Source organism: Vidua chalybeata, chromosome 4, assembly GCF_026979565.1.
Source record: "Vidua chalybeata isolate OUT-0048 chromosome 4, bVidCha1 merged haplotype, whole genome shotgun sequence".
NCBI classification, from domain to species: Eukaryota; Metazoa; Chordata; class Aves; order Passeriformes; family Viduidae; genus Vidua; species Vidua chalybeata.
This window is the reverse complement of record NC_071533.1, coordinates 70,934,941-70,962,219: the sequence shown is the minus strand read 5'-3', so window position 1 is coordinate 70,962,219 and position 27,279 is coordinate 70,934,941. Positions and strand designations below refer to the sequence as shown.

The 27,279-nt window shown below is 68.2% G+C and overlaps 4 protein-coding genes across 6 annotated transcripts; 2 read left to right on the top strand and 2 right to left on the bottom strand.

Annotated features, from left to right (window-relative positions):
- Positions 1-425: 425 nt before the first annotated feature.
- Positions 426-3,188, bottom strand: C4H2orf81 (chromosome 4 C2orf81 homolog). 2 transcript variants are annotated; one of them, XM_053941454.1, is made up of 5 exons: positions 3,085-3,188; positions 2,268-2,492; positions 1,960-2,166; positions 1,788-1,871; positions 426-1,581 (listed from the first exon to the last, which is right to left on the bottom strand). In XM_053941454.1, exons 1-5 carry the CDS (start codon positions 3,121-3,123, stop codon positions 670-672), a joined length of 1,467 nt encoding a protein of 488 aa, XP_053797429.1. In that variant the 5' UTR covers positions 3,124-3,188; the 3' UTR covers positions 426-669. The 2 variants fall into 2 exon arrangements, with proteins under 2 accessions (XP_053797429.1, XP_053797428.1); XM_053941453.1 differs by having other exon boundaries at positions 426-1,635; positions 3,085-3,187.
- On the top strand, positions 3,112-11,606 carry WDR54 (WD repeat domain 54). The gene is made up of 10 exons (XM_053941455.1): positions 3,112-3,202; positions 4,157-4,364; positions 6,345-6,407; positions 6,504-6,570; positions 7,581-7,637; positions 7,709-7,836; positions 8,587-8,687; positions 8,768-8,930; positions 10,373-10,447; positions 10,584-11,606. Exons 1-10 carry the CDS (start codon positions 3,180-3,182, stop codon positions 10,713-10,715), a joined length of 1,017 nt encoding a protein of 338 aa, XP_053797430.1. The 5' UTR covers positions 3,112-3,179; the 3' UTR covers positions 10,716-11,606.
- Positions 11,607-12,023: 417 nt separating this feature from the next.
- On the bottom strand, positions 12,024-18,197 carry LOC128787407 (rho-related BTB domain-containing protein 2-like). Of its 2 annotated transcripts, XM_053941507.1 has the most exons (9): positions 17,931-18,197; positions 17,550-17,653; positions 16,003-16,188; positions 14,798-15,603; positions 14,094-14,212; positions 13,691-13,841; positions 13,369-13,457; positions 13,146-13,251; positions 12,024-13,068 (listed from the first exon to the last, which is right to left on the bottom strand). In XM_053941507.1, the coding sequence occupies exons 1-9, from the start codon at positions 18,120-18,122 to the stop codon at positions 12,899-12,901; spliced, it is 1,923 nt and encodes a 640-aa protein (XP_053797482.1). In that variant the 5' UTR covers positions 18,123-18,197; the 3' UTR covers positions 12,024-12,898. The 2 variants fall into 2 exon arrangements, with proteins under 2 accessions (XP_053797482.1, XP_053797483.1); XM_053941508.1 differs by lacking the exon at positions 13,146-13,251 and having other exon boundaries at positions 12,923-13,068.
- Positions 18,198-20,335: 2,138 nt separating this feature from the next.
- Positions 20,336-27,225, top strand: LOC128786718 (drebrin-like). Its single transcript, XM_053940240.1, is given in 20 exon segments — positions 20,336-20,477; positions 21,777-21,829; positions 21,912-22,024; positions 22,101-22,175; positions 22,622-22,739; positions 22,742-22,755; positions 22,898-22,916; positions 22,919-22,974; positions 23,471-23,522; positions 23,525-23,621; positions 24,397-24,451; positions 24,851-24,925; positions 25,013-25,121; positions 25,196-25,270; positions 25,273-25,641; positions 25,644-25,693; positions 25,695-26,112; positions 26,115-26,239; positions 26,668-26,713; positions 26,820-27,225. Coding segments are annotated over 20 exon segments (2,106 nt in total). The 5' UTR covers positions 20,336-20,391; the 3' UTR covers positions 26,921-27,225.
- Positions 27,226-27,279: the final 54 nt, after the last annotated feature.

Below are 27,279 nucleotides of genomic sequence, written 5' to 3'. Positions count from 1 at the left end.
ACTGAGAGCCACGCCCAATCTATCATCTTCTGCTAATGAGGAACCGAAATCCACGCCTGAGGCCTCACCCGGTGCGGAAAAGCAACTGAAAACCACGCCGGCTATCGCATCTCATGCTAATGAGCTCAAACCGCGCCCACTCATCATATGCTAATGAGGGTCTCTATAAACGCAACTCGGGGGCCGTGTGTGTCGCACCGCTGTCCTCGGTGCCACCTCAGTGTCCCCGGTGCCACTCCAGGGCTGCTCGCCCGCGCCACTTCGGACTCCCTGCAACGCCGGGGCGGCTACAGGAGGGGCGATGCCCCCCACCAAAGTCCCCTTCGGGCAGTGCGGGGACACTCGGACACTCCGGGGCTGGAGCATGGCCATGTGGGAGCAAGGACCTTCAGGAGTGGCCCAGCGGGCGGGGACGGTCCCAGCGAGGGACCCCGAGCTGCGCCCGGAGCTCCCGGGAAGGCAGACGAGGCTCCGGGCAGCCTCTGCCCGCCCCGTCCCGTCCCCGTTCCCCCGGACGCGTGTCACCCCGTCACCTCCCTCTTTTTCCTCATTTGGGGACGAAGGTGATGCGGGGACCAGCCACGCGTGGGTCGGGGCGCTGGTGGCACCATGGGCGCAGCGCCCGGTGCTCCCGACCCGGCTCCGGTGGCACCGCCGGGTCCGCAAAACTCATTTTAGTGTTTTTTTATTGACTTCTGCTCTTTTCAGCAGCGCTGGCGAAGAGCCCCGAGCTCCGAGAGCGTCGTACAGTGCCATGCCCGGTGCCAGCCCCGGCACCGGCGAGACACGGGGCGACAGGCGTCTCCCCGGAGCCGGGAGAGCCCCCGGGAGGAGCAGCCCCGGGAGCTGCCGCGTTCCCAGCGCCTTTTCCAGCTCCTCCTCTGATTCTCCGTACTCTGAGAGCCGGCACTCCGGGTAGGGCAGGATGGGCTTCAGATCCTTCTCCGCCCTCCTCAACGCCTCGTCCCCCTGCTCGTCCCCGCCGTGCCCCGCCGGGGCCGGCCCGCGCCGCTCGTTGCCGCCCCAGCGCACGGTGACACCGGGAGCCAGGCGAACCGAGGCCAGCCAGGGGTCGCACAGCTGCGGCTCGGCCTTGGTGGCCCGCGCGGCCGCCGAGAGGACCTGCAGGGTTGCCGGCGCTGGCAACCGGGTCAGCGACCGCGCCCGCTCGGGGTCGTTGCTCGCGTCCACCACCTTCACCTCGGGCAACACCCAGCGAGCGGCACCGCGGCGGACACCCATCCTGGGCACCCCCGTGCCGCGGGAGGGTCTGCGCGGCCGGATGGATGCCAGGCTGCGGCGGGAGGAGGATGACGACGGCGGCACTTGGTCGCCGTCCGCCACCGGGACCTCGCGGGACTCCGGCGGTGCCTGCGCCGCGGGTTCCGAGGGCGCGGCCGGCAGCGGAGCCGGGGGCCGGGGCGCGTCCAGCGGGGCCGGCCGGGGCCGCGGGGGCCGGGAGGGTCGGCGGCCCCTCCCGGGGGCCGCGGAGAGGCGGCGACCCTTCCCGGGGGGCTGGGGAGCGATGGGCGGCTCCGGGAGGGGTGGTCCCGGCCCGGGCACGATGACGGCGCCGGGAAGCTGAGCGGGAGGAGCCGCGGCTGCTGCGGAGGGGGACTGGCACGGCCGCGTCCCCTTCCCCCGCAGAACGGAGCCGGTGTGGGTGGGGGTGTCGGGGTCCCCCGTGGGGCGACCCGGGGTTGGTGACACCGGGTGTCCCACGGCCCCGGAGCCGCTGGGGCTCAGCCCGAGGGGTCTCGGGGAGGGGTGATCGGGGCACGTCTCACCTGCTCCGGGGGCAGAGGGACATCCAGGGCGGGGACCTCGCCGGGACACACGAGGGGACTTTCAGCCTCGGCTGCCACGGGGACCTGGCCGGGGACAGAGGGGACCCGGTGTCGGTGACACCGCGAGTCCCGCGGCCCGGGCGGGTTCCGGAGGGGTCGGGGAACGTCTCACCTCTTCCGAGGACAGAGAGGCCTCCGGGATGCTGTCTGTCCAGGTGTCCCAGAAGGTTTGGGGCTCCTCGTCCTCCTTCCAGACTCTGTCCCGTTCGGGATCCGGGTCGCCCTCGGGCTCCGGGTCCCCGTCGTCCCGCACCAGGAACCGCCACTCGGCGACAAACAGGATGGCGTCCCGCGCCCGCGCCACCGTGAAGGGCACCAGCTGCGGACACAGCGCTGAGACCCCGGCCGCAACCCCCAGCCCCCCCAAAACCTCCCCAAATCTTTGGGGGTGCGGTGGGGGGGGGGGGGGGGTTCTCTCACCTGCCGAGCCACGGCCGCCAGCGTGCACTCGGTCAGGACCCGCTCCAGGAGCTCGTCCAGGATGGGCCCGACGTCCAAGGGCTCCCGGGGCAGGGACGCGGCATCCGGGGCCGGGGTGGGCTGGGTTTCGAGGGACACCTTCTTGGACTGCCGGGGCTGGGCTCGGCTGGCCGTGTGTGACTTGTCCTTCTTCGATCTGGTGCCGGCCCCGAGGGGTTTCGCTTTCTGCGCGGGGACAGAGACACCCACAGCTCCCGCTGCCCCGGCGGGAGCAGCCCAGTGCGCCCCAGTACAGACCAGTACACCGCCACGCAGCCCAGCCTGGCCCCTCAGTACATCCCAGCCCATCCCAGTACACCCCAGTGCATCCCAGTGCACTCCAGTATAGCCCAGTACCTCCCAGTACATCCCAGCCCACCACAGCATGGCCCCCCAGCTCATCCCAGTGCATCCCAGCTCATCCCAGTACACTCCAGTATAGCCCAGTACCTCCCAGTACATCCCAGTATAGCACAGTACATCCCAGCCCACCTCAGCATGGCTCCCCAGTACATCCCAGCTCATCCCAGTACATCCCAGCATAGCCCAGTCCACCCCAGCATAGCTCCCCAGCTCATCCCAGTACATCCCAGTACATCCCAGTATAGCCCAGTCTACCCCAGCAAGGCCCCCCCAGCTCATCCCATTATACCCCATTATATCCCAGTACAGCCCAACTGCCCACGTCCCCCAGCTCCTCCCGGCCAGCCCCCGCCCCCTTTGCCCCGCTTTGCCGCCTCCCAGTTCTCCCAGTCCCGCCCAGTTCTCCCAGTCCCACCTCGGCCATCCCGCCCCCTTTGGCGTCCCGGGGCTCCATGGCAACGTGACGTAATCACAGCCCGCCTTTGCGTCATCACGCCGCGACGCGTCTCCATGGCGGCGGCGGCGAGCACCGGGTGAGCGGGGAGGGGGAGCGGGGAGATCGGGGGGCACTGAGGGGAAACCGGGGGACACTGAGGGGAACCGGTGGGGGGTACTGAGGGGAACCGGGGCACTGAGGGGAGATCGGGGGGCTCTGAGGGGAAACCGGGGCACTGAGGGGAGATCGGGGGGCTCTGAGGGGAAACCGGGGCACTGAGGGAGAATGGGGGCACTGAGGGGAAACCGGGGCACTGAGGGGAACCGGTGGGGGGTACTGAGGGGGAACGGGGGGCACTGAGGGGAACTGGGGCATTGAGGGGGAACGGGGAGCACTGAGGGGAAACCGGGGGGCACTGAGGGGAAACCGGGGCACATTGAGGGAAAACCGGGGGCCACTGAGGGAAAACCGGGGGGCACTGAGGGGAAACCGGGGGGCACATTGAGGAGGAATGGGGGCACTGAGGGGAACCGGGGCACTGAGGGGGAACGGGCCTCGGGGAGGGCGGGGGTCTGGGAGGTGGGGCTGGGGTGGGGTCCCTGGCAGAGGAGCTTGGGCCGGGGATTGTGGGGGGCGCTGGGAGGGGACAGCCCCCTAGAGCTCCTCGGACCACCCTGGATCTGCCCCAGCCCCTTGGATCTGCCCCAGCCCCTTGGATCTGCCCCCCACTCCTCGGGATCTGCCCCCCACTCCTCGGGATCTGCCCCCAGCCCCCGGGATCTGCTCCCGCTCCCCGGGATCTGCCCCAGCCCCCCGGGAGCTCCCCGGACCCCCTTGGAGCAGCTCCCGTCTCCCTGGATCGACCCCTCCCCGCGCGGATCCATCCCTGTCCCCCCCTTGAACCCGCCCCCATTCCCTCTCGGGACCCACCCCACACCCTCGGATCCGCTCCAGCCCCCCCCCCCACCAAAACCTTCCCCAACCCCCTTGGGTGTGCCCCCCACTCCCCCTGCGGAGCCAGCCCAGCCCCGGCTCGCTGTGCCCCGCTCAGGCCGTACCGGCGGGAGCGCAGCCTGGCCCTGCGCAGCAGCAGCTCGGCCCTGTACAACAACCTGGCCGTGCTGTGCCCTCCCGGCCGGCCCCCGGCCTTCGGGGCCGTGCACGGCGCCACCCTCAGCCTGCTGGGCAGCGAGGGGCCCCCCCGGCAGCTGCAGGCCCGGGGAGGGGGCTCTGCCCTCAGCACCCCCCTGCTCACACAGGTGAGGGACGGGGAGAGCCTCGCTGCGGCGGGCAGGGGGTGGGACACGTGCCTGGCACTGAAATGGGGCGGGGGGGCTTCAGCATCCTGCAGGGCCCAGAGTGTGGGGAGGGGAAGGGAGACCCCTGAGGGGTCTGTGGGAATGTGGGGGGGGGGGGGGGGTCCTTGAGGCCAGCAGGGACTGAGCTGTGGGAACATCGAGCGCACCTGGGGCAGGGCACTGCCCCCGGGAGAGGGGTCTGGGGGCTCCGGGAGGAGACTGGGGAGGGGTTTGGGGGGCTCCAAGTGGGGTTTGGGGACTCTTGTTCCAGAGCTAGGAATTAGGGCTGCTCCAGGAGGAGATCTGGGGGTTCCAGGAGGGGTTTGAGGGGCTCCAAGAGGGGTTTGAGGGGCTCCAGGAGGGGTTTGGGTACTCTTGTTCCAGAGGTAGGAGTTTGGGCTGCTCCAGGAGGAGATTTGGGGGCTCCAGGAGGGGTTTGGGGGGCTTCAGGAGGGGTTTGGGGACTCCTGTTCTAGGGGTAGGAGTTTGAGGTGCTTCGGGAGGAGAATTGGGGGCTTCAGGAGGGGTTTGGGGGGCTCCAGGAGGGGTTTGGGGACTCTTGTTCTAGAGGTAGGAGTTTGGGCTACTCCAGGAGGAGATTTGGGGGTTCCAGGAGCGGTTTGGGGGGGCTCCAAGAGGGGTTTGAGGGGCTCCAGGAGGGGTTTGGGGACTCCTGTTCTAGGGGTAGGAGATTTGGGGTGTTTCGGGAGGAGATTTGGGGGCTCCAGGAGAGGTTTGAGGGGCTCCAGGAGGGGTTTGGTTACTCTTGTTCCAGAGGTAGGAGTTTGGGCTGCTCCAGGAGGAGATTTGGGGGCTCCAGGAGGGGTTTGGGGGGCTTCAGGAGGGGTTTGGGGACTCCTGTTCTAGGGGTAGGAGTTTGGGGTGCTTCGGGAGGAGATTTGGGGGCTCCAGGAGGGGTCTGGGGGGCTCCAGGAGGGGTTTGGGGGGCTCCAGGAGGGGTTTGGGGACTCTTGTTCCAGAGGTAGGAGTTTGGGCTGCTCCAGGAGGAGATCTGGGGGCTCCAGGAGGGGTTTGAGGGGCTCCAAGAGGGGTTTGAGGGGCTCCAGGAGGGGTTTGGGGGGGCTCCAGGAGGGGTTTGGGGGGCTCCAGGAGGGGTTTGGGGACTCTTCTTCCAGAGGTAGGAGTTTGGGCTGCTCCAGGAGGAGATTTGGGGGCTCCAGGAGGGGTTTGGGGACTCTTCTTCCAGAGGTAGGAGTTTGGGGTGCTTCGGGAGGAGATTTGGGATGCTCCAGGAGAAGATTTGGGGGCTTGTGTTTCAGGATGAGGGTTTGGGGGGACTCCAGGAGGGGATTGGGGGGGCTTCTGTTCCAGGAGAAAATTTGGGAGCTCTTTTTCCAAGAGGAGGGGTTTTGGGGGCTCCTGTTCCAGGGGTAGGAGTTTGGGGGGCTCCATGAGGGGATTGGGGTGCTCTTGTTTCAGGAGGAAGGGTTTGGGGGACTCCAGGAGGAAATTGTGGGGTTCCTGTTCCAGGGGCAGGAGTTTGGGGGGCTCCAGGAGGAGATTTGGGGGCTCCAGGAGGGGATTGGGGTGCTCTTGTTCCAGGAGGAGGGGTTTGGAGGGCTCCAGGAGGGGATTGGGGTGCTCTTGTTCCAGGGATAGGAGTTTGGGGGGCTCCAGGAGGAGATTTGGGGGCTCCAGGAGGGGATTGGGGTGCTCTTGTTCCAGGAGGAGGGGTTTGGGGGGCTCCAGGAGGACATGGGGGGGATTCTCATTCCCGGAGGAGATTTGGGAGTTCCTGATCCAGGAGGAGATTTGGGACCTCCTGTTCCAGGGCTAAGACTTTGGCAGACTCCTCAGGGAAGGTTTGAGAGGCTTCAGGAAGGGGTTTTGGGGGGTTCTCCAGGGGAAGACCCACAGGAGGTGGGCTTGGAGGGAGGTTTTTGGGGGCGTCCCGCAGCGTCCCCGCCCTGTCCCTCGCAGGCCGCGTGGTGCGAGCTCCCGTCGCGGGTGCTGCTGGTGCTCACGTCCCAGCGCGGGGTCCAGGTGAGGCCTGGGGGGGGGGGGGGGTGGGATGTGGTGGGTCCTGGGGGGTCCCCCCTGTCACCCCCCAGAGCGTCCCAGCCCGTCCCTCCTTGGCAGATGTACGAGGCTGACGGCTCCACCATGGTGTTCTGGCACGCGCTGGACGTCCCGGAGCTCCCGGCAGGTGAACCCCTCCCAGTCCCCCCAGCACTGCCCCCTGTGTCCCCAAGTGCCACACGCACAGGGGCTGGGAGATCCCCCAGAGGGATGGGGACTCCACCCCTGCCAGGGGTGGGAATTCCAGCCTTTTCCAGGAAGGAATTTTGCCAATATCCAAGCTCAACCTCCCCTGGCACAGCTTGGGGTTGTTCCCTCTCATCCTGTCCCTTGTCCCCTGGCATAGTAGGGGTCTTCACTGGGTAATAATTAGCATTGATTTTATGATTGTAGGAGGTTGATTAATTGTTTTATTGCATTATACTGTATTACACTTCAAGAGACAGTGTGACACAGTCTTTGAAAAACCTAAACACTGTCACTAGTGTCTAATTAAGAAATCACTTTTTGGTAACCAAATCTCTACAGCACATTCCACGTGTGCACAACTTGATTAATTGTTTTATTGCATTATACTGTATTACACTTTAAGAGACAGTGTGACACAGTCTTTGAAAAACCTAAACACTGTCACTAGTGTCTAATGAAGAAATCACTTTTTGGTAACCAAATCTCTATAGCACATTCCACGTGTACACAACGTGTGCGGCAAGTGAAGATTTGTTAAGTGAAGATTTGTTAATTGATTTGTTTATCAGTTCTTTGATAAGAATTACTTCTCATTCTTTTCTCTGAGCTTTCTCACAGCTTCCCAGGAAAATCCTGGGAAAGCTCTGTGTCTGTTCAGAGGATATGTGGTTACCACACCCTCCTGTCAGGGAGTTGTGCAGAGCCACAAGATCCCCGTTTGTCCAAACCCCTCTGTCAAACTTTAAAAATTTTCTACAAATCCATTTCCCACACCCCTTGATGCCCCTTTTCTCCAGGCTGAGCCCCTTCCCCAGCTCCTGCACACCAACTCCTCAATATCTCCACGTGACAGACCCAAACCTGTGCCAGGACTGGGGTGTGACCCCCCAGTCCCTGTCCCAGAGATCGCTCCCTGCCCGGGAGTGACACAAACCCGTTCCCTTCCAGCACATTCCGTGTTCGCCCGAGGCATCGCCGCGGCCGGCGGCCGCTTCATCTGCGTGGGTGAGCCCAGGGCGTGGGCAGGGTGCTGGCCCTGGGGTGGCCCAGCCCTGCTGACCCCCCTGACCCCACAGGGACGTCCTTTGGGGCCGTGCTGGTGTTTGATGTCCCCCCAAAAGGGACCAACGTGACGCTGAGCGAGGTCCTGGAGCAGCACCGGGATCCCATCACCGACATCGCGGCCGAGCAGGGCCAGGCCCCGGTATGGGGGGAGAGGGAGACCCTAAATCTCATCGGTCCCATGGGCAGGGACACCTTCCACCATCCCAGGTGGCTCCAACCTGGCCTTGGACACTTCCAGGGATCCAGGGGCAGCCTCAGCTTCTCTGGGCAGCCTGTGCCAGGGCCTCACAGGGAGGGATTCCTTCCCAAAATCCCACCCAAATCTCCCCTTCTCCAGTGAGAAGCCATTCCGTGTGTCCTGTCACGCCATCCTTTGTCCCAAATTCTCTCCTGGAACCTCCTCAGGCACTGGAAGCTCACGGGGCAGGTCCCTGCAGACTCACCAGCCAGTTTCCTCCCACTCAGCACTTTCCCTGATGAGTCACTGAACTTTCCTTGCTCTGGGATCCCCAAGGAATTCATCCCCCAGATCCCATTCCCGAGTTGCTGTGTCACCCTGGGGACACGGAGCTGTTGTGTCACCTCCCACTGCCGCCTGTCCCCTCACACCCCACCCTGGGCTTTGCTCCGAGGGTTCCCTGGGCTGCACTGGGACATTCCCAGGGCCGGGAGGAGCTGGGAATCCTCACGGAGGGAGGGGTGCCCTGATCCTTCCTCGAAATCCACCCTGGCGTGGCAGCGTGGGCAGAGACGAGTTCCAACGGAGCCGCTCCGGCTGGGACCCGTCAGCACTTCAGGAGCTGTCCCAGCTTGTCCTGGTGCCCGTGGGACAGTGCCATCCCAGAGCTGGGGACAGTGCCCGGTGCCCCTGAGCCATCTCTCCCCACAGGACGGGGCTGGGGACCTGGTGACAGCCGATGACTCCGGGACCCTCTGCCTCTGGAGCAGCGGGGAGGAGTTCACCCTGCTCGGGAAGATCCCGGGATCTGGGTGAGCCCCGGGGATCCCTCGGGGTGTTGGACACGAGGGAGGGACACCCCTGAGGTGGTGACACGTGGCCCTGTGTCCAGCTGCACCTGCTCCTCGGTGGCGCTGTGGAACGGGATCGTGGCTGCGGGCTATGGGAACGGGCAGATCCGGCTGTGGGAAGCGGGGTCGGGGCGGATCCGTGCCCAGGTGAGCGCCCACGCCCGCTGGATCTACGCGCTCGACCTGGCACCGCTCACCGGCAAGGTACGGAGGGGACAGGGGTCACACCTGGTGTCACACCTGGAATCACACCTGGCATCGCACTCAGCATCCTGCCCAATATCCCACCCCGACATCCACCTGGTATTCCAACCTGAAATCCCAACCTGGCATTTCATCCTGACATCCTACCTGGCATTCCAACCTGACATTCCAACCTGGCATTCCAACCTGAAATCCCAACCTGGCATTCCAACCTGAAATCCCAACCTGCATCTCACCCCAACATCCACCTGGCATTCCAATCTGAAATCCCAACCTGGCACTCCAACCTGAAATCCCAACCTGACATTCCAACCTGAAATCCCAACCTGGCATTCCAACCTGAAATCCCAACCTGGCACTCCAACCTGAAATCCCAACCTGGCATTCCGTCCTGACATCCCAACCTGAAATCCCAACCTGACATCCCAACCTGTATCCCACCCCGACATCCACCTGGCACTCCAACCTGAAATCCCAACCTGTATCCCACCCCGACATCCACCTGGCACTCCAACCTGAAATTCCAACCTGACATTCCAACCTGAAATCCCAACCTGGCATTCCAACCTGAAATCCCAACCTGACATCCCAACCTGAAATCCCAACCTGCATCTCACCCCAACATCCACTTGGCATTCCAACCTGAAATCCCAGCCTGGCACTCCAACCTGAAATCCCAACCTGGCATTCCGTCTGACACCCCAACCTGGCATCCCACCCCGACATCCCACCTGCATTCCAACCTGAAATGCCAACCTGACATCCCAACCTGAAATCCCAACCTGCATCCCACCCCAACAATCACCTGCATTCCAACCTGAAATGCCAACCTGACATCCCAACCTGAAATCCCAACCTGCATCCCACCCCAACAATCACCTGCATTCCAACCTGAAATGCCAACCTGACATTCCAACCTGAAATCCCAACCTGGCATTCCAACCTGAAATCCCAACCTGACATCCCAACCTGAAATCCCAACCTGCATCTCACCCCAACATCCACTTGGCATTCCAACCTGAAATCCCAGCCTGGCACTCCAACCTGAAATCCCAACCTGGCATTCCGTCCTGACACCCCAACCTGGCATCCCACCCCGACATCCCACCTGCATTCCAACCTGAAATGCCAACCTGACATCCCAACCTGAAATCCCAACCTGCATCCCACCCCAACAATCACCTGCATTCCAACCTGAAATGCCAACCTGACATCCCAACCTGAAATCCCAACCTGCATCCCACCCCAACAATCACCTGCATTCCAACCTGAAATGCCAACCTGACATCCCAACCTGAAATCCCAACCTGGCATCCCCACCCCAGTATCCCACCTGGCATTCCAACTGAAATCCCACCCCGATATCCCACCCCAGTGTCCCATCCTGCCAATGGCACTGCCACCTCCGTGGTGTCCCCACGCTCCCTCCTCTCCCCTCGCAGCTGCTGTCGGGTGCAGAGGATTCCTTTGTCCACGTCTGGAAGCTCAGCAGGAACCCGGGCACCGACGACATCGAGGTGAGTCCGGGCTTGGGACACGGACACGGGACTTGGAGCCACGGCTGCTCCACGGGGACTGGGGATGAGGGACAGGGGTGTGACCCTCGGAGCTGTGGAAATCCTGGAATTGCGTCTGGAGCCGCTCCCACCGCAGGTGCAGCACTGCCACGCCGAGTGCGTGACGGACACGCAGGTTTGCGGCGCCCGCTTCTGTGACCCCGCCGGGGACACCTTCGCTGTCACCGGCTACGACCTGAGCGAGATCCTCTGCTACGGCCCCGCCTGAGCCGGGGCTGCCGGCAATATCGGCAGCACCGGGAACGCCGGCACGCCCCGGCAGCGCGGCCATGGCTGGGGGGCGAGCACAGACCCCCCCTGCAGCTCCGTGGGGATGTGTGGGGAGAGCCCGCAGCCTGCCCGAAGCCCTCCCGAGGGCTGGGAGCTGCTCCAGGCTCCAGCATCCCCCAGGGGATCCTCCCGTGGCTGCCACCGGCTCCGGGATCCTCCCGTGGCTCCCACCCTTCCCGGAGGGTGGCGTGGCTGGGAACAGGCCCGGCTCAGACGGGAGGATCCCGGGAAACCTGCGCTACCTGCTGCTCCGGCCGGCCGGGAGAGCCCCGAGCCCAGCCCAGTGTCCCAGGGTGCAGCATCTGCCAGCCACGGCTACTGGGGAGGGAAAAAAAGGGGGGGAGGGAGGCCAGGGGGACATGGGGGACCTGGGGGATCCTGCAACCCGCCACAGCATCCCAAATCCCCATGGGATGCTGCAGTCCCATGGCCACTGGCCAGATGTTCAAGGCCCCAGCTGTGCTCCGAGGCTGGAAACGGCAGCAGCAGCTGCAGCAGGACCCCAGGGACGTCCCCGGGTCCTCTCCAGCCCCCCCCTGACTGTCCCTGACCCCCCCCCCCCATGGGAGCCGAGGTGACCCCAGGCTCTGCTCCCAGGGCCCTGTGAGGGGGGAATGGGGGGGCCCAGCCTGGGACAGACCCTGAGGTGGGGGAACCCCCCCACCCCACCCCTCCTGCCGTGCGTCTCCCCCACCCACAAATGACCCCCCCGACCCTGTATGTCCCACTCGTGTCCCCCCCAGTGTGTGGGTCAGGTCGCCCCACATCTGTTCCCCACCCCCATGTGCTCTGAACCCCCCCCCCACAATAAATACACCCCAGTGAAGCCCCCCCGCGTCACTCCTTCCTGGGGGGGGGGTGGGCTCGCCTGTTGGGGGGCACAGCAGGGTCGGGGGGGCGCAGCTCCGTTACAAAAAGCTTTATTAAAGGTTAAAACAGCCGCTGCTGAGGTGGGGGGGGCCCCACTCCGGGCCGGGTGGGGCCGCTGTGCTCCTGGGGTAAAAAAGTTTAAAAACGGTTGTGCAGTTCAGCCCGGGGCCTCCACTCCGGGGTGGGGACACATCCCGGGCACAGCGACAATGCCACGCCGCCGGGACAGGGACAATGATCCCCCCCGGGACACAGCCCGGGGCCGGGGGCCCGTCCAAGGCACAGAGATGAGCCGGGGGCTCTCGCAGCCACACAAGCACCCAGGGACCCCCCCCCCCCCTCCCCGCGCCCACCCCCCACCCACCCCGCCCCGCTCACAGCTTGGCCCCCCCCCCCCCACCCCACGGTGGCGGGGGGGAGAAAATACAGCACCAGAGAGCCCTACGGGGGTGGGGACCCCCCAGAAAAGAAAGAGGGGAGCGGCAGAGCCCCCGCTCCCTGCGCACCCCCAGCCCCAAATACTGCTCGGTCAGAGGTAGCACCAGCGTTGGCCGCGGCGGGGGGGCCCTGCCGGGGGGAGTGGGCTCAGCACGGCCCCCCTCCCACCGGGGAAAGGCACGGTGGGACCGGGGGGGCTGCGACCCGGCAGAGCCTGTAAACAGCCAGGGTGGGGGGGTAAACAAGCCCTTGGAGGACCCCCACCCTGGCCAAGCCCCCTGGTTCAGTGGTGGGGGGGTCCCAGGGCCGAGAGCCACAGCCCTGGGTGGGGGTCCCAGGGTCCGACCCCTCTGTTCAGTGTGGGATCTCTGGAGCCGAGGGCGGGGGTCCTGAGCCTGAGCCCCTCAGCCCAGCACAGGGACCCCCAGCCCTGTGTGGGAGCCCTGGGCCCAAGCCCCCCATTCCACACAGGGACCCCCAGCCCAGCTGAGCACCCCCCCCAGCCCTTTATAAAAGCCCCAGGCCCAAGCCCCTCACTCCACACGGGGACCCCCAGCCCAGCTGAGCCCCCCAGTCAAGTGTGGGGTCCCGGCGCCTGAGCCCCCAGCCCAGCACAGGGAACCCCAACCCGAAGCCCCCCACTCACCACAGGGACCCCCAGCCCAGCTGAGCCCCCCAACCCTACACTTGGGTTCAGTGCAGGGATCCCAGGGGATCGGGATCTCGGGGCCGAACTCCCTGCTCAGCACAGGGGCTCCCAGCCCTCCCGAGCCCCCCAGCCCCACGCGGGGGTCCCCTCCCCGAGCCCCCCGCTCAGGACACGGGGGGCGAGGGCCTCCAGAAGCACCACTTGCTGCGGGGGTGCTGCTTGCGCTGCAGCTGCTCCTCGCGCTCCCGCTCCTTCTTGGAGCGCAGGTACAGATCCTCCTCCTTCAGGTACCACACCGGGGGCCAGCGGTGCCGCTCGAAGTGCGCCTGGTTCTCTGCGGGGACATCGCGGGGCTCAGGGCACGGCGGGGGACCCCCTCCCCGCGCCCCCCGCCCCGCGCCCACCCCGTACCTGGGGACATGAACTTCATCTCGCGGGGGAAGCGGCGGCACACGCGGTTGTAGTTGGTGCAGATGTAGTGCAGGCACCACGCGGTCAGTTGCCGGGCGTTGTGGAACTGGGCGGGGGGCGGGGGAGGATTTTGGGGGGGGTCACCCCATCACCTCGGAGTCTCTGTGCCCGCCCCCCCCCCCCTCCCGGGGGTCTCCGTGCCCTCCAGCCCCCCCCCCCATACCTGCGTCATCTCCAGGTAGATGATGACCTGCTCGTCGATCTCCACGCGCTGCATGAAGGCTCGGAGCAGCTCGTCCACGGCGTATTGCTCTGGGAGAGGGGGGAAATGGGGGGCTCGGGGCGGGGGTCACACACCGGGGACGTGCCCCCCCCCCCCCCCCCCCCGGGCCAGCCCGCGCTTACATAAGGACAGCGAATGACACACGGGGACGATCGATCCGTCCCCGCGGCACCAGCAGGGTATTGGCAGGTGACGTCAGGGGCCGCGGGAGGGTGCGGGGGGATACCGGGGGGAGGGTGCGGGGAGCGGGGGGGGGGCTCACCGGTGAGCGCCTGCAGCCGCGGCAGGCACAGCCGGTCCGTGAGGATGAGCAGCTCCATGGCGTCCAGGTCGGGCGTGGGGGTGAAGACCCCCGTGTAGAGGAAGTCGAGGACGGCGCGGAGGCAGGCGCAGTTGGTGCCAGGCAGGGACACCTGTGGGGTCGGGGGGTTTGGGGGGAGTTCAGAGCCACCCCCAAAGGGGGCTGGGGGAAAGGGGGACCCTCTTGGCAATGCCTGAGCTGGCACAGCCCTGGAATAGCCCCCACAAGCCAGCACAGCTCCCAGCTTTCTCCTCTGCAAGAGGGAAGTAGGACACACGTGTCCCTGCGCCAGGGGGTCTGAGCAGCCCCCCGACCCCAACCAAAGATGCCCACTCTGCCCCACAGGTGCCCTCCTGGCCCCCACCTCGCTGGCGTAGCTCTCGCGGAAGCCCCCTCGGAACATGGCCCTCATCCAGTCGCAGCCGGCGATGAGCAGCGGCTTGTGCGCCGGCACCGCCCCGTCATCCACGTGGAACACCACGTCTGGGGACAGGGGGACGGCTCAGGGGGGGACAGCCACCCCTCAGATACCCCTCGTCCTCCCCAGCCCAGAGGCAGCCACTCCTTGGACACAGCAGAGCAGGGACAGCCACCCCTTGAGCACCACTGCCTTGGGGACAAGAATCCCTTGGATGCCCCTTCCATGGGGACACCACTGCCTTGGGGACAAGAATCCCTTGGACGCCCCTTCCATGGGGACACTACTGCCTTGGGGACAACCACCCATTGGAGACCCCTTCCATGGGGACACCACTGCCTTGGGGACAAATTCCTTTGGACTCCCCTTCCATGGGGACACCACTGCCTTGGGGACAAATTCCCTTGGACACCCCTTCCATGGGGACACCACTGCCTGGGCCAGCACAGCCCAGAACTGCCACTCCAGCCCAGCAGCACCTCCGTGACTGACTGGGACAGGACCCCAGACTCCAAAGACCTCAGCGGTGGGAGAGGTTCAGGTTGCCCATTACCCTGTCACCACACTGGCACCACGAGAAGGGGACACCATCTGGAGGCGACAGCGGTGACCCTCCTGTCCCCACAGCCCCCCATCCCCGCCCCCTATACCTGCGAAGACGCCCTTGGCCAGGCACTCCTTGACGCGGTTGGCGCGGCGCACGTGGAAGGCCTTGGTGATCTCCTGGTTCATGAAGCTCTCCTGGTTGAGCTCGTTGGCCACCATCATGCGCAGGTCGAACACCTCCAGCAGCTCGGCCACGGCGCCCACCTGGCGCAGGTCGCCGTGGGGCCGCTCCAGCTGGCCCGTGTACAAATATTCCAGCACGGCGCGGAGCGGCTCCGGCCGCACGCCCCGGTCCATGGCCACCACCGCCATCCGCCGCTCCCGCCCCGCCACCGGGTCGGCCACCGGCTCCCAGCGCAGGCTTAGGAAGCCGCGGCCCCACGATGACAGGTCACGGGTCCCCCCGTCCCCTTCGCCGAGGGTCCCGGGCGGCGCCTCCAGCGTGAAGAGGTCGTAGAAGCGCGAGCAGGCGGTGGCCAGGTAGACGCGGTGCGCGAAGACGCGGTGGCCGCCCTGCAGCTGGAAGACGACGTCGGCGCAGAGCGGGGCTTGGAACAGCGCGGCCGGGCCCCCCCCCAGGCCGGGGGGGGCGTCGGGCACCTGGATGAGGGGCGGGGGGGGCTTGGGGGGCAGGAAGGGCGCCTGCAGCAGCGGGCGCTGCATCTTGCGCAGGTGGGACTTCCAGAACTGCAGGTGGCGGCGGGACACGAGCGCGGCGCGGATGGCGTTGTCGAACACGTCCTTGACCCCGAACTGGGCCACCACGCTGGTCTCGTAGTACGGCACCCCCAGCTCCTGGGCCACCTCGTGCCCCCGCTCCGGTGGCAGGATGTCCGAGGGCTTGATGGGCCTGGGGGGGGCATGGACAGGGTGGGGGGCTGAGGGGGTGTCCAGGGCAGCCCCTCCTCATTCCAAGCATGGAAAGTCTCATCGCCATCCCAGGGAGTGCTGGGAGGGTGGCCCCTCATTGTGGGGGTGCCAGGGGGGTCTGGAGGGGAGGCCCCAACCCAGGAGCGTTGAGCAGGGCAGAGGTTCCACCCCACAAGTGCTGTCAGAAGACCCTGACCCACGGGGGGACCCCATCCTGTGGGGAAATGACACACCCTAACATGGTGGTGGCAAAACTGGGGGTCCCCACGGGAGCGCAGGGAAGGGTCCCCATTTCAATGGGACTGGGGTGATGACACACTGAGGTGTCCCTGTCCCCGTGGGGCTGGGGGGGGGAGGGGGTGACACTTTGGGGGCTCACTTGGCCAGCGGCCGGCGCGCGCGGTTGACGGCGTCCAGGTCGGCGTAGCGCAGGTCCAGCTGGCAGCCCACCAGCACGATGGGGGTGCGGGGGCAGAAGTGCTTGATCTCGGGGTACCACATGGTCTTCACGTGCCGCAGCGAGTTGGGGTTCGCCAGCGAGAAGCACAGCACCACCACGTCCGACCTGCGGCGAGCAGCGGCAGCGGGAGGGCAGCGCTGGCCCCGTGCCACCCGCGGCCACTCGGCGTCCCCAAACACGCCCTGCTCAGGCGGCACCCCGCTCCCAGCCCCGCCCCAGGTCACTGCCCCCAGCCTGGGACCCCCCCCCCAGGAGGCTCAGGACCCCCTGAGAGCCCCCACAGCCACGGGGATCCCACAGATCCCCGGCAGCCACACGACCCCCTGGGAACTCCATGGCCTCTGGGAGCGCCGTGACAGGGACAGGGGACAGGAGGGACCCGATGGGACCTGGCTTCGGGTCAGCACCGCCGGCCAAGTCACGGCTCGGCACCGTGGCGGTCCCAGCCCCTGAGCACCCATGGGGGGGGGGGGGTCCCACGGGGGGTGCTTGGGTGGGTGCCAGCCCCCGGCACCAGGGCCAGACCACGCCTGCTGTCCCCGGTTCCTCCCCCGCGCCCGCCGTGGGGCGGCCACTGCCATCCCAGCCCTGGCTCCGGGGGTATAAGGTGCCAGGGGACATGCGGGGAGGGCTGCCAGGCGACACGGAGTGGGTGCCAGTACCCCAAGTCCCCGGAGCAGCCGCGTGGCCCCGGGCCCGGGTTGTTTTTAGTCCGTGCCGGGACGGGACGTGACCGGGAGGCGCCGCTGGAGCCGGGCCCGTGTCCCAGACCAAGATAGCCGCCACCGGCCCCCCTGGGGCCCCCGGCCAGCCCCGGGGCCACCGCGAGCCATGGCGACACGGCCTCCCCAGCCCTCCCAGTCCCGGGGGGCTCCCCACCCGCGGAGCCCCCGCCGTGCCGCGGGGAGATTAGCGGTGCCGCGGGGCTGGCGCGGGGCGGCGGCGATAAGAGCCCGGACGTGCCAGCGGCCACGGGGACCCGCTGTTTACGACCGGGGGGCCACGGGACTTCTTGGGGGGGGGGGGGGTCTCTCCTGCGGCCAGCCCAGCGCCCCCCGGAATGATTCCCGCACCACAAGAGCCCCCCTGGAGCCGCCCCCCACCCACAGCTCCGGAGGGGCCGTGAGCAGCCGGTCTCTGCTCGGGGCGGGGGCTTCGGGGGGGTACCGTGTTGGGGTCACGGTGCCCCCAAAGCTGTCCCCGGAGGGGGATGGGGGCAGTCCCGCCCCTCCCCGAGGGTTTGGGGTGGCAGAGCTGCTCCCCGGGCGCTGGCAGGAGCCCAAGGGGCTCCTTTGGCTCTGCGCATCCCGGGATGGGCAGGGCTTGCGCTCGGGGTGCCGGGGGTGGGGGCTGGGCTGCCGGTGACAGGAGCTGGGGTGGCGGAGGGGGTCTCGGGGGTGCCGGTGGCGGGGGGTCAGGGTGGTGGTGGTAGGGGGCGGGGTTCCGGTGGCGGGTCGCGGTCCCACCTGCCATAAGCGAAGCGCCGGTCTTTGTGGTGGTCGCCAAAGGTGTCCCAGAGGCGCAGGGAGACGCTGACCTCGTCCACCACATCCCGGGAGCGCTCCAGCACCTGTCGGCACCGGGAACGGCACCATCACCGACTGCCCTGCCCGGAACCACCGGGACCACCCCGGTGTGCCCCCGCTACCCCCTCCCGGTTCCCCCCTCGGTGTCCCTTGCGGTACCGGCTTCTCCCAGGTGCTCGGTACCCCGCGTTGTTCCCTCCCGCCGCCCCGGTGCCCCTCAGTGCCCGGCGATGCCCGGTGCCCGGCGTCCCCCGGTAACGCCCCTCCCGCTGTTCTCCCGCTCGGTGTCCGGCCGTGCCCGGCGGTGTCCCCGGCCCTCACCTCCTGGCAGACGCGGTACTGGTCGATGGCCCACACGGTGGGCACGTGTGTGGCCAGCAGCCGGTACTGGCTCAGCGTGGCGTTGCAGGCGCGGGCGCAGATCAGCCGCGTCTTGCCCACGGCGTTGTCGCCCACCACGACGCACTTGATGGTCTCGACGTTGGGGCGCTCGTAGTCCACGTCGGGGTCCATGGGGGCGCGGGGGGGCCCCGGGCAGCGGAGCGGCCCGCTCAGCGCCCCCCGCCCGGACCCGGCCCGTTACCGACCCCCGCCCGCCCGCCCCGCCCCCCGCCCGCCCGCCCCACCCCGCCGCGCGCGGCCAATCAGCGCGTGCCGCCGCGGCACGCCCCGCCCCGCCCCGCCAATCCCGCGCGGCACCGCCCGCCGGGCCACGCCCCCCCGCCCCGCCCCGCCCCGCCCCGCCCCGCCCCGCGCGCGGACAAAGGAGCGCCGCCAGGGGGCGCCGCGGCCGCCACGTGACGGCTCAGCCCCCCACCCTCAGGACCACGCCCACACCATGGCCACGCCCATGGGCGGGGTCAAAGGACACGCCCATTGATAGGCCACGCCTACATTGGGCGGGGGGGCGGGGTCGCGACAGCAGCGACAGCAGCGACAGCAGGGGCACCTGTGACAGCAGCGACATCAGTGGCATCAGTGGCACCAGGGACACCAGTGGCAGTAGTGGCACATACCGGTGAAAGCGGCGAGAGCAATAACCCCAGCGGAACCAGTAAAACCAGTGACTCCAGTAAAACCAGCACTACCGGTTTCACCAGCAAAAAGCAGTGACGTCACTGACAGCAGTGACAGCAATGACAGCAGGGACAGCAATGACAGCAGTGACAGCAGTGACACCAGTAAAACCAGTGACGCCGGAGGTACCAGCAAAACCAGTAAAACCAGTGGCATCAGTAAGAGCGACACCGGTAATAAGTAACACCGGTGACACCGGCAATGCCAGTGACACCGGTAATGCCGGTGACACCGGTGACACCGGTGACCCTGGGACAGGGGGTGACAGGGCCCGCCACACACTGGGCTGGGCGTGTCGCTGGGCCCAAGATCCCATTTTCCAGCATTTTTTTTCCTCCCTGGGGATTTGGGATTTTCCAGCCGCGGTGCCCAAATAAGGGAACGATGGGAGAGGCTTTGGGACAGGCGCCCTGTGGGGATGGGCCGGGCCAGACACGGGGCTGCGAATGTCCCCGAGACCCCCCCGCCACCACCTTCATGGTCGAGGGCGACCCCAGCCCCCAAAATCCCGTTTCTTGGTGTAAAAAGGGAATGGGGGAGAGGCTCCGTGGACGGGGGAAAGGACAGGGGGGACAGTCTGGGGACCCTCATCTGAGTGTGGGATCCTGGCACCGCAGCCACATTCCAGTGCTGGGCCGACCCGGGCACACGTCCCAGCGTGGGCCCCTGGGACCTGCCCCACATGCTGGTGTGACATCCGTGTCCTGGTGTGGGATCCTGGAAATTCCAGAGTGCGATCCTGGAACCTGCATCCATGTCCTGAAATGGGAATCTGGCACAGCACCCTCAGCCCAGTACAGCACCCTCATCCCAGTACAGCAACCTCATCCCCGTATGGGACCCTCATCCCAGTACAGGATCTTCATCCCAGTACAGCACCTTCATCCCAGTACAGGATCTTCATCCCAGTACAGGACCCTCATCCCGGTACAGGATCCTCATCCCAGTACAGCACCCTCATCCTGGTACAGGACCCTTATCCCGGTACGGGGCCCTCATCCCAGTACAGGGACCCCCATCCCAGTACAGGATCCTCATCCCAGTACAGGATCCTCATCCCAGTACGGGTTCCCTATCCCACTACAGGGACCCCCATCCCAGTACAGGATCCTCATCCCAGTACGGGTTCCCTATCCCAGTACAGGATCCTCATCCCAGTACAGGTTCCCTATCCCAGTACAGGATCCTCATCCCGGTACAGGACTCTCATCCCGGTACAGGATCCTCATCCCAGTACGGGTTCCCTATCCCAGTACAGGATCCTCATCCCGGTACGGGACCCTCATCCCGGTACAGGATCCTCACACCGGTACAGGATCCTCACACCGGTACAGGATCCTCATCCCGGTACAGGATCCTCACACCGGTACGGGTTCCCTACCCCAGTACAGGATCCTCATCCCGGTACGGGACCCTCATCCCGGTACAGGACCCTCATCCCGGTACAGGATCCTCACACCGGTACGGGACTCTGTCCCAGTGCGGGACCCAGGCCCGGTACCCGCTCCCAGCGCTCCCAGCGCTCCCAGCGCCGCCCGTCCCGTGCCGGTGCCTCCCGGCCGCTCCCGCCCCCGCCCCGCCCGGTGCCGCCCGTGGGCGGTGGAAAGTGCCGGGGGGGTGGCGGGAGGAGGGGCGGGCGCAGGGCGGCGGCGGCGGCCCCGGGATCGGGATCGGCCCCGGGATCGGGATCGGCCCCGGGATCGGGATGGCGGGGCCGGGGCTGGAGCGGTACCGGCTGGCGCTGCTGGCGGCGCGGGAGGACGTGGGGAACCCCCGGGCTGGGACCGACTGGTGAGAATGGGAGGGCGGGGGACACCGGGAGAGGGAACGGGAGCCGGGAATGGAGCCCGGGAACGGGGACGGAAGGGAGGACCGGGAACAGGGCACCGGGAATGAGGAACCGGCACAGGGAACCGGGAACGGAGACGGGAACGGAAGAGGGGACCGAGACTGGGAAGGGGCACTGGGACAGGCACCGGACACAGGACCGGGAACGAGAGCAGGAACAGGCACCGACACGGGCCAGGGCGTCGGGGGCGGCCCGAGAAGCACCGTTACCGGCACCGGGAAGGGGTTCCGGGGCGCACCGGGGTCTCGGCCGGGGGGTGCCGGTCCGCGGGGGGGTCCCAGGACTGAGCCCTACGCGCCGCCGCGCTGGGAACCGGGAGTCCCAGCCGGTCTCGCCCCGTCCCGCCCGGTCCCTCTCGGTGCCGCCGGGCTGGGAGCGGCGCCGCCGCCCGGGGCTGGGGCAAGATGGGCCCGGGGGGGGTGCTGCGGGAGCGGGGAGCACCCGGGTGCGGCAAGGGAGGTTCTACCCGGCTGCACCGGGGGCGCGGGTCCCGGGACGGTCTCGGGCTGGGGGTTAGCGGGCCGGCCCCAGTTCGGTGCCGGCGCCGCGGGGCCGGAGCCGGTGTCCCCCAAAACTCCCGTCCCGGGGTGAGAGGCGACGGCACCGGGGCTCATCGGCCTCGCAGCCCCCCGGCGTCACGGGACCGCCCGTCACCGTGGCCACCGGCCGCCAGGGCATTGCCCTCTGCCCCCGGAGCGCGGCTGGACCCGCTCCAGCGCCGGCTCCTCCCGGGCGCCCGCCCGGCCGCGTGCCGGGCTCTGTCCCGCCATGTGGCGCCGCAGCCTGTCGCGACATGCCGTGACATGCGTGACGTGCCCTGCCGCGCCGCGCTCCACGCGTGCTGCCGGAGCCGTGCCCAGCCGCGTCCCGCGTGCGCCCCGAACCGGAGCCACGCGGGAACAAAGAGGGGCAGAGCCGCTGGAAATGCCCGGCGGGGGGGCGGGAGGGTCCCGCCGGGATGGGGCCCCCTGAGCCCTCCCAGGGCCGGGCGGGGGGTCCCGGCACCGCCGCACGGGGGGGGGGGGGGGGGTCGCTGCGGGGGCCGTGCCGCTCCGGCGCTTCCCACATTCCCATTGTCCCGGGGGCGGATGCCGCCGGCGGCACTTCCATGAATTCATCCCAAGCTGGTGGCACGGGGGAGCACGGGGGGTGCCCGAGCCTGGCGGGTCCCCCACCTTATGTGACACCCGCTCTGACCCCCCCACCTTGACCCCCACCCTGACCCCCTTTCTCCCCCCCAGGGCCGTCTTTGGCTATGAGAAGCACCACGACCTCAAGCTCCTGGATTCCGGAGGTACCGGGAGCGACGCTGTTGGGGAGTATTATGGGGGGTCCCCCGAGTTTCCCCGTACCCCCTCTGACCCCCCTCCTTACAGCCGGGGGGGCGGATGAGCTCGCTGGAAAATTCTCTGTGGGCAGCGTCATGTACGGGCTGTGCCGGGTCCCCGATCCTGGCTCTGGCACCCCCAGGATCGTCCTTATCAGCTGGGTGAGTGCTGGGGGGCAGCTCGGGGGGACCCCCGGACGGGAACCCCCCCCGGGCTGAGCAATGGCTGCGGTGCCAGGTGGGGGAAAAAGTGCCGGAATCGCAGCGGGCGGCGTGTGCCGGGCACCTGCCGGCCATCCGGAGCTTCTTCAGGGTGAGTGGGGGGCACGGAGCCCTCGGGGGTGCTATGGGACCCCCCACATTCCCCATCCCTACCCACCCCCCCCCCGTCCCCCCCCATCCCGCCGCCCCGACCTTTGCCTGTGCCCGGGCGCATTCCTGGCGCTGCTGACTCAGCCGCCGCTTTCCCAGTGCTCCCAGTCTTGGCCGCCGTGCCGGAGCTGTGGTTGGGATCCCTGCCCCCCCCCCCCTCCAGTCCCGTCCTGATGGGGGGGTCCTGCCGCCCCCCCATTCCCCCGGAACAGCTTCCGGTGATCTGTCTGGGCCCGGGATCTGGATCCGGCCCCACATCTGGATACAGTCCCACATCTGTCACGTCCCTGGGAATTGTGCCGAGATTCCCCGGGGAGTGTGGATCCACGCGGGGGGTGGGCCGTGGGAGGGGTGACACTGTCCCATCCTGTCCCGTGCCGGTGGCAGGAGGCCACGGCCGTGATCAGCGCCCGCCGCCCCGAGGAGGTGACGGCGGAGGGGCTGCGCCGAGTGCTGGCCCAGCTGGAGCCCCCCGCCCCTCGCCCTCCCAGGAGGACCCCCCAGGACACCCGGAGCTGGTGGTGAGTGGGGGTCTCGCTGGGCCGATGCCCCTGCGGGAATGGGGAGGGCACCTGGGGGGCGGTGGGTGCTTGCTCGCCCTTCCCGGGGGGCTCTGGGCAGGGGGTGTCGGGGGTCCCACCCCGACCCCCCTGTGCTCCCCAGGGAACCAACTACCGCAAGACCAACCGGCACTGGAGCTGCAGCGCACCCAGCGCGATTCCTTCTGGGAGCAGGCTGAGGTGAGGGGTCGGGGGCTGGGAAGGGCTGGGGGGTCCCCGTATCGGCTGGGGATGGGGTCACAGCTGCTGCCTCGGGGCAGAGCCCAGGGGTCCCAGTGCCGAGCTTGGTGGGGGTCCCAGTCCCGGTGTGGGGTGCAGTGGGGTCCCGGTCCCAGCGGTCTGCGGGGGTCCTGTGGGGCAGTGGGGTCCCACCGCCCATGGGGTGGGGGGGGTCTCAGTCCCAGTGCCGAGCCCCGGGGGGTTTCTGGTGCCAGTGCTGGTGCGGAGGTCGGTGGGGTCCCGGTCCCGGTCCCGGTCCTGGTGCCGAGGGCTGGGAGAGCCCCAGTGTGAAATGTGGCGGGGTCCCAGTCCCGGTGCCGGTTCCCTGTGCCGGTGCCAACGGCAGCGGGATCCTCGTGGGATCCTAGCGCCGCTCCTGGCGCCGGGGCGGGTGGGATCCCGCCCAGCTGCCGGTGCCGATTCCCGGTGCCGATCGCTGATCCCGGTGCGTGCGCAGCGCGAGGAGCAGCAGCGGAAGGAGCAGGAGCGGCAGCGGGAGCGGGAGCAGCGGCGCGCTGGGAGCGGGAGCGCATGGAGGAGGAGCGGCTGCAGGCGGCCGAGCGGGAGCGGCGGCTGCAGGAGCGGGAGCGGCTCATCGAGGAGCGGCGGTGTGGGGCAGCGCTGGGCTCCGTCCCTGTCCCAGCCCCGTGTCCCCATCCCTGTGCCAGCCCCGTGTCCCCGTCCCTGTCCCAGCCCCGTGTCCCCATCCCTGTCCCAGCCCCGTGTCCCCATATGCCACTGGTGTTTCCCATCTGGGTCCCATCCCGTCCCGTGTCCCCATCCCTGTCCCAGCCCCGTGTCCCCGTCCCTATCCCAGCCCCGTGTCCCCATCCCTGTCCCAGCCCCGTGTCCCCATCCCTGTGCCAGCCCCGTGTCCCCGTCCCTGTCCCAGCCCCGTGTCCCCATCCCTGTCCCAGCCCCGTGTCCCCATATGCCACTGGTGTTTCCCATCTGGGTCCCATCCCGTCCCGTGTCCCCATCCCTGTCCCAGCCCCGTGTCCCCGTCCCTATCCCAGCCCCGTGTCCCCATCCCTGTCCCAGCCCCGTGTCCCCATCCCTGTGCCAGCCCCGTGTCCCCGTCCCTGTCCCAGCCCCGTGTCCCCATCCCTGTCCCAGCCCCGTGTCCCCATATGCCACTGGTGTTTCCCATCTGGGTCCCATCCCGTCCCGTGTCCCCATCCCTGTCCCAGCCCCGTGTCCCCGTCCCTATCCCAGCCCCGTGTCCCCATCCCTGTCCCAGCCCCGTGTCCCCATCCCTGTCCCAGCCCCGTGTCCCCATATCCCACTGGTGTTTCCCATCTGGGTCCCATCCCGTCCCGTGTCCCATTCCCGTGTCCCACCCCTGTGACCCCCTCCGTGACGCCCCAACTCCGGTCCCCGCAGGCAGGAGCAGGCGCGGCTGGACGCGGAGGAGCGGAGGAAGGAGCAGGAGCGATGGGTGAGGAGGGAAAGGGGGCTGGAATGGGGGTCTCGGGGGATCGAGGGGCTCTGTCCTGGGAGATCCATCCCAGCAGGATCCAGGGCGTTCATCCCGGGGAGTCTGGGGAGTCCCATCCCAGGGGGTTCAGGGGGTCCATCCCGGAGGATTCAGGGAGTTCTAGGTGTCTGTCCCGGGGATCTGAAGGGGTTCATCCCAGGGGATCCGGGGTGTCCATCCTGCGGGATCGAGCGGGTCCCTCACAAGGAATACAGGAGATCTGTTGCAGGGGGATCCGGGGTGGGGGTCTGCCCTGGGGAGGTGGGAGGGCTCTATCCCAGGGCATCCAGGGCTCCATCCCAAGGGATCCAGGCTCATCCTGAGGCATCCGTGATTCCCATTCGCTGCCGTGTCCCGCAGGAGCAGCAGCAGCGGGAGCAGGAGGCGGCCGAGCGGGAGCGCGGGGGTCGCACCGGGGTCAGCGGCACGGCGGCCGTGAGTGCCCGGGACCGGGTCCCTCCCTGCCCCCGGGTCACAGGGCCACCGGCTGTGCCACACGCCGCTGACCCCCCGGTCCCGCAGGAAGCCGCCATCCTGGTCTCCCAGCGCACCCAGAACCCCCGGGAATTCTTCCGGCAGCGGGAGCGCTCGGGGTCCACGTCCACATCCCCCCTGCCCGGCAGCACCCCCGGTAGGTGCCAGGGAAGGGTTTGGGGGGCACACGGGGGGCTCTGGGGCTCCCTGCTGACCCCTCGCCCCCGCCAGGTGCCCGCCGGCCCTTCCTGCGGTACCAGCGCAGCCTGACGGAATCCGCCTTCATCTTCCGCCGGCCGGAGCCCCCCAGACCCCCCCTCCCGGTGCTTCCAGGGGGGCACCGCCCCCCAGCCCCCGCCGGCCGCCGCCGCCTCTGCCCCCCGACCCCGCGGGGACAGGGACACTCCAGTGTGCCACCACCGGGACCCCCGCCAGCCCCATGGGGAGGGGCACCCCTCCCTCTGCCACTCAGGGGACGCCCCCCAGCCCAGCCCGAGCAGGGTCCCCCCATGCCAGCAGTCCTGTGGGGACGGGGACCCCCCAGTGTGCCACCAGCGGCACCCCCGTCAGCCCTGTGGGGACAGGGACCCCACAATGTGGCACCCTGGGGACCCCCTCCAGCCCGGCCCGAGCAGGGTCCCCCCATGCCACCAGTCCTGTGGGGACAGGGACCCCCAGTGTGCCACCACCGGGACTCCCCACAGCCCCTCGGGGACAGGGACCCCTCCTCTCTGCCACCCCAGGGATCCCCCCCAGCCCTGTGGTGACGGCCACCCCCCAGAGTGCCACCACTGGCACCCCCTCCAGCCCCATGGGAACGGGGACCCCTCCCTCCGCCAGCCTGGGGACCCCCAGTTTTGCCACCACCAGGTCAGGGTCCCCCCCTGCCATGTCTGGGCCCCCTCCCAGCCCCCCCCGGATGGGGGTCCCCTCTGGGCCGGGGTCTTCTGAAGGCACTTATGGGGTAGAGCCCCTCCCTCCTTCCAGCACTCCCGGCTTGGTCTCCCCCCAGCCCCCCCCGGGATGAGGAGGGCCCCACCCGGACACTCCCCCCCTCCCCAGCCCCCCAGCATGGGAATCTCTGGGGCCACTGCTTGAGGATGTCCCCAGCCCGCGGGAGGGGTCCCCAATACCCCCGGCCGGGCCCCCCTGCACAGCCCCAGCCCCCCCCGCCCGCTGCAGGACCCCCAGGATTTGGGGCGCAATGGAATCGGGGGGCACGAGTGGGGGGGGGGCTGGGAGGCCCCCTGGGAGCCGGGACCCCCCCACGGGCAGGTACGGGGAGGCTGGGGGGCGTTGAGGGGCTGGGGGAAATGTGGGGGGCTGGGATGGGGTTTTGGGGTATTGTGGGGCTGGGGTGATGGGGGGGATGGGGGAAATGTGGGGGGCCGGGATGGGGTTTTGGGGTATTGTGGGGCTGGGGGCATTGAGGGGCTGGGGGAAATGTGGGGGGCCGGGATGGGGTTTTGGGGTATTGTGAGGCTGGGGGATGGGGGCGTGGGGGCTGTGGGGGCTGCAGGTTTTGGGGTTGGGGGAGCTCTGGCTGGGGTCGGGAGGGGAACACGGGACCCCTGGGGGCTGTCCTGGGACAGGAGAGGGAATGGGGTGGGGGTCAGGATGGGAAGTGGGGTGGGGTCCCCTGGCGAGTGGGGCGGGCCCAGCTGGGGTGCAGAGACCCCTCAGGTCCCTCCCATTTCCTGCAGGGAGACGAGCCCAGCGAGAGCCTCGTCCTGCACAAAGCCACGCCAGGTACCCCAAAAACACCCCCGTAAACCCCCCAAATTCCCCAAACCCCCCGAAGACCCCCTGAACCGCCCCCAACCCCCCCCCCATCTCACCCCCACTCTCCCCCCAGGCTTCGCGCTGCTGCTGGCCCGGGACGCCCCCCACCCACCGCTTTTGGGGGGCCCCAGCCCCCCCACCGAGGACGAGGACCTCTCCCCCCATGCTGTGTAGAGGTGGGGGGGGGACCCCAGCACCTCTTTTGAGGGGGGGGGTACCCCCTATGGCACCACAGCACCCAGGATGGACACCCCCCTCCCCCTCACCCCCCCAGCACAGCCTCCACCCCCCACTTGCACCCCAAAAGAGCAGCTTGGGGAGGGGGCAGCACCCCAAGACCCCCCCCCCCCGCTGGTGGCAGCACAAGATGGGAGGGCACGGACCCCCCCACCCCCCCCCACCCGGGCACAGGGACCCCCACGCCCCCCCCCCTCCCCAAAATCACACCCCAGCTGTTAAATAAATTTTAATGCAAATTATTAGTGAATATTATTAACGGGGGGGCCTGCCGGGGGGGAGGTGCCCCCCCCCCC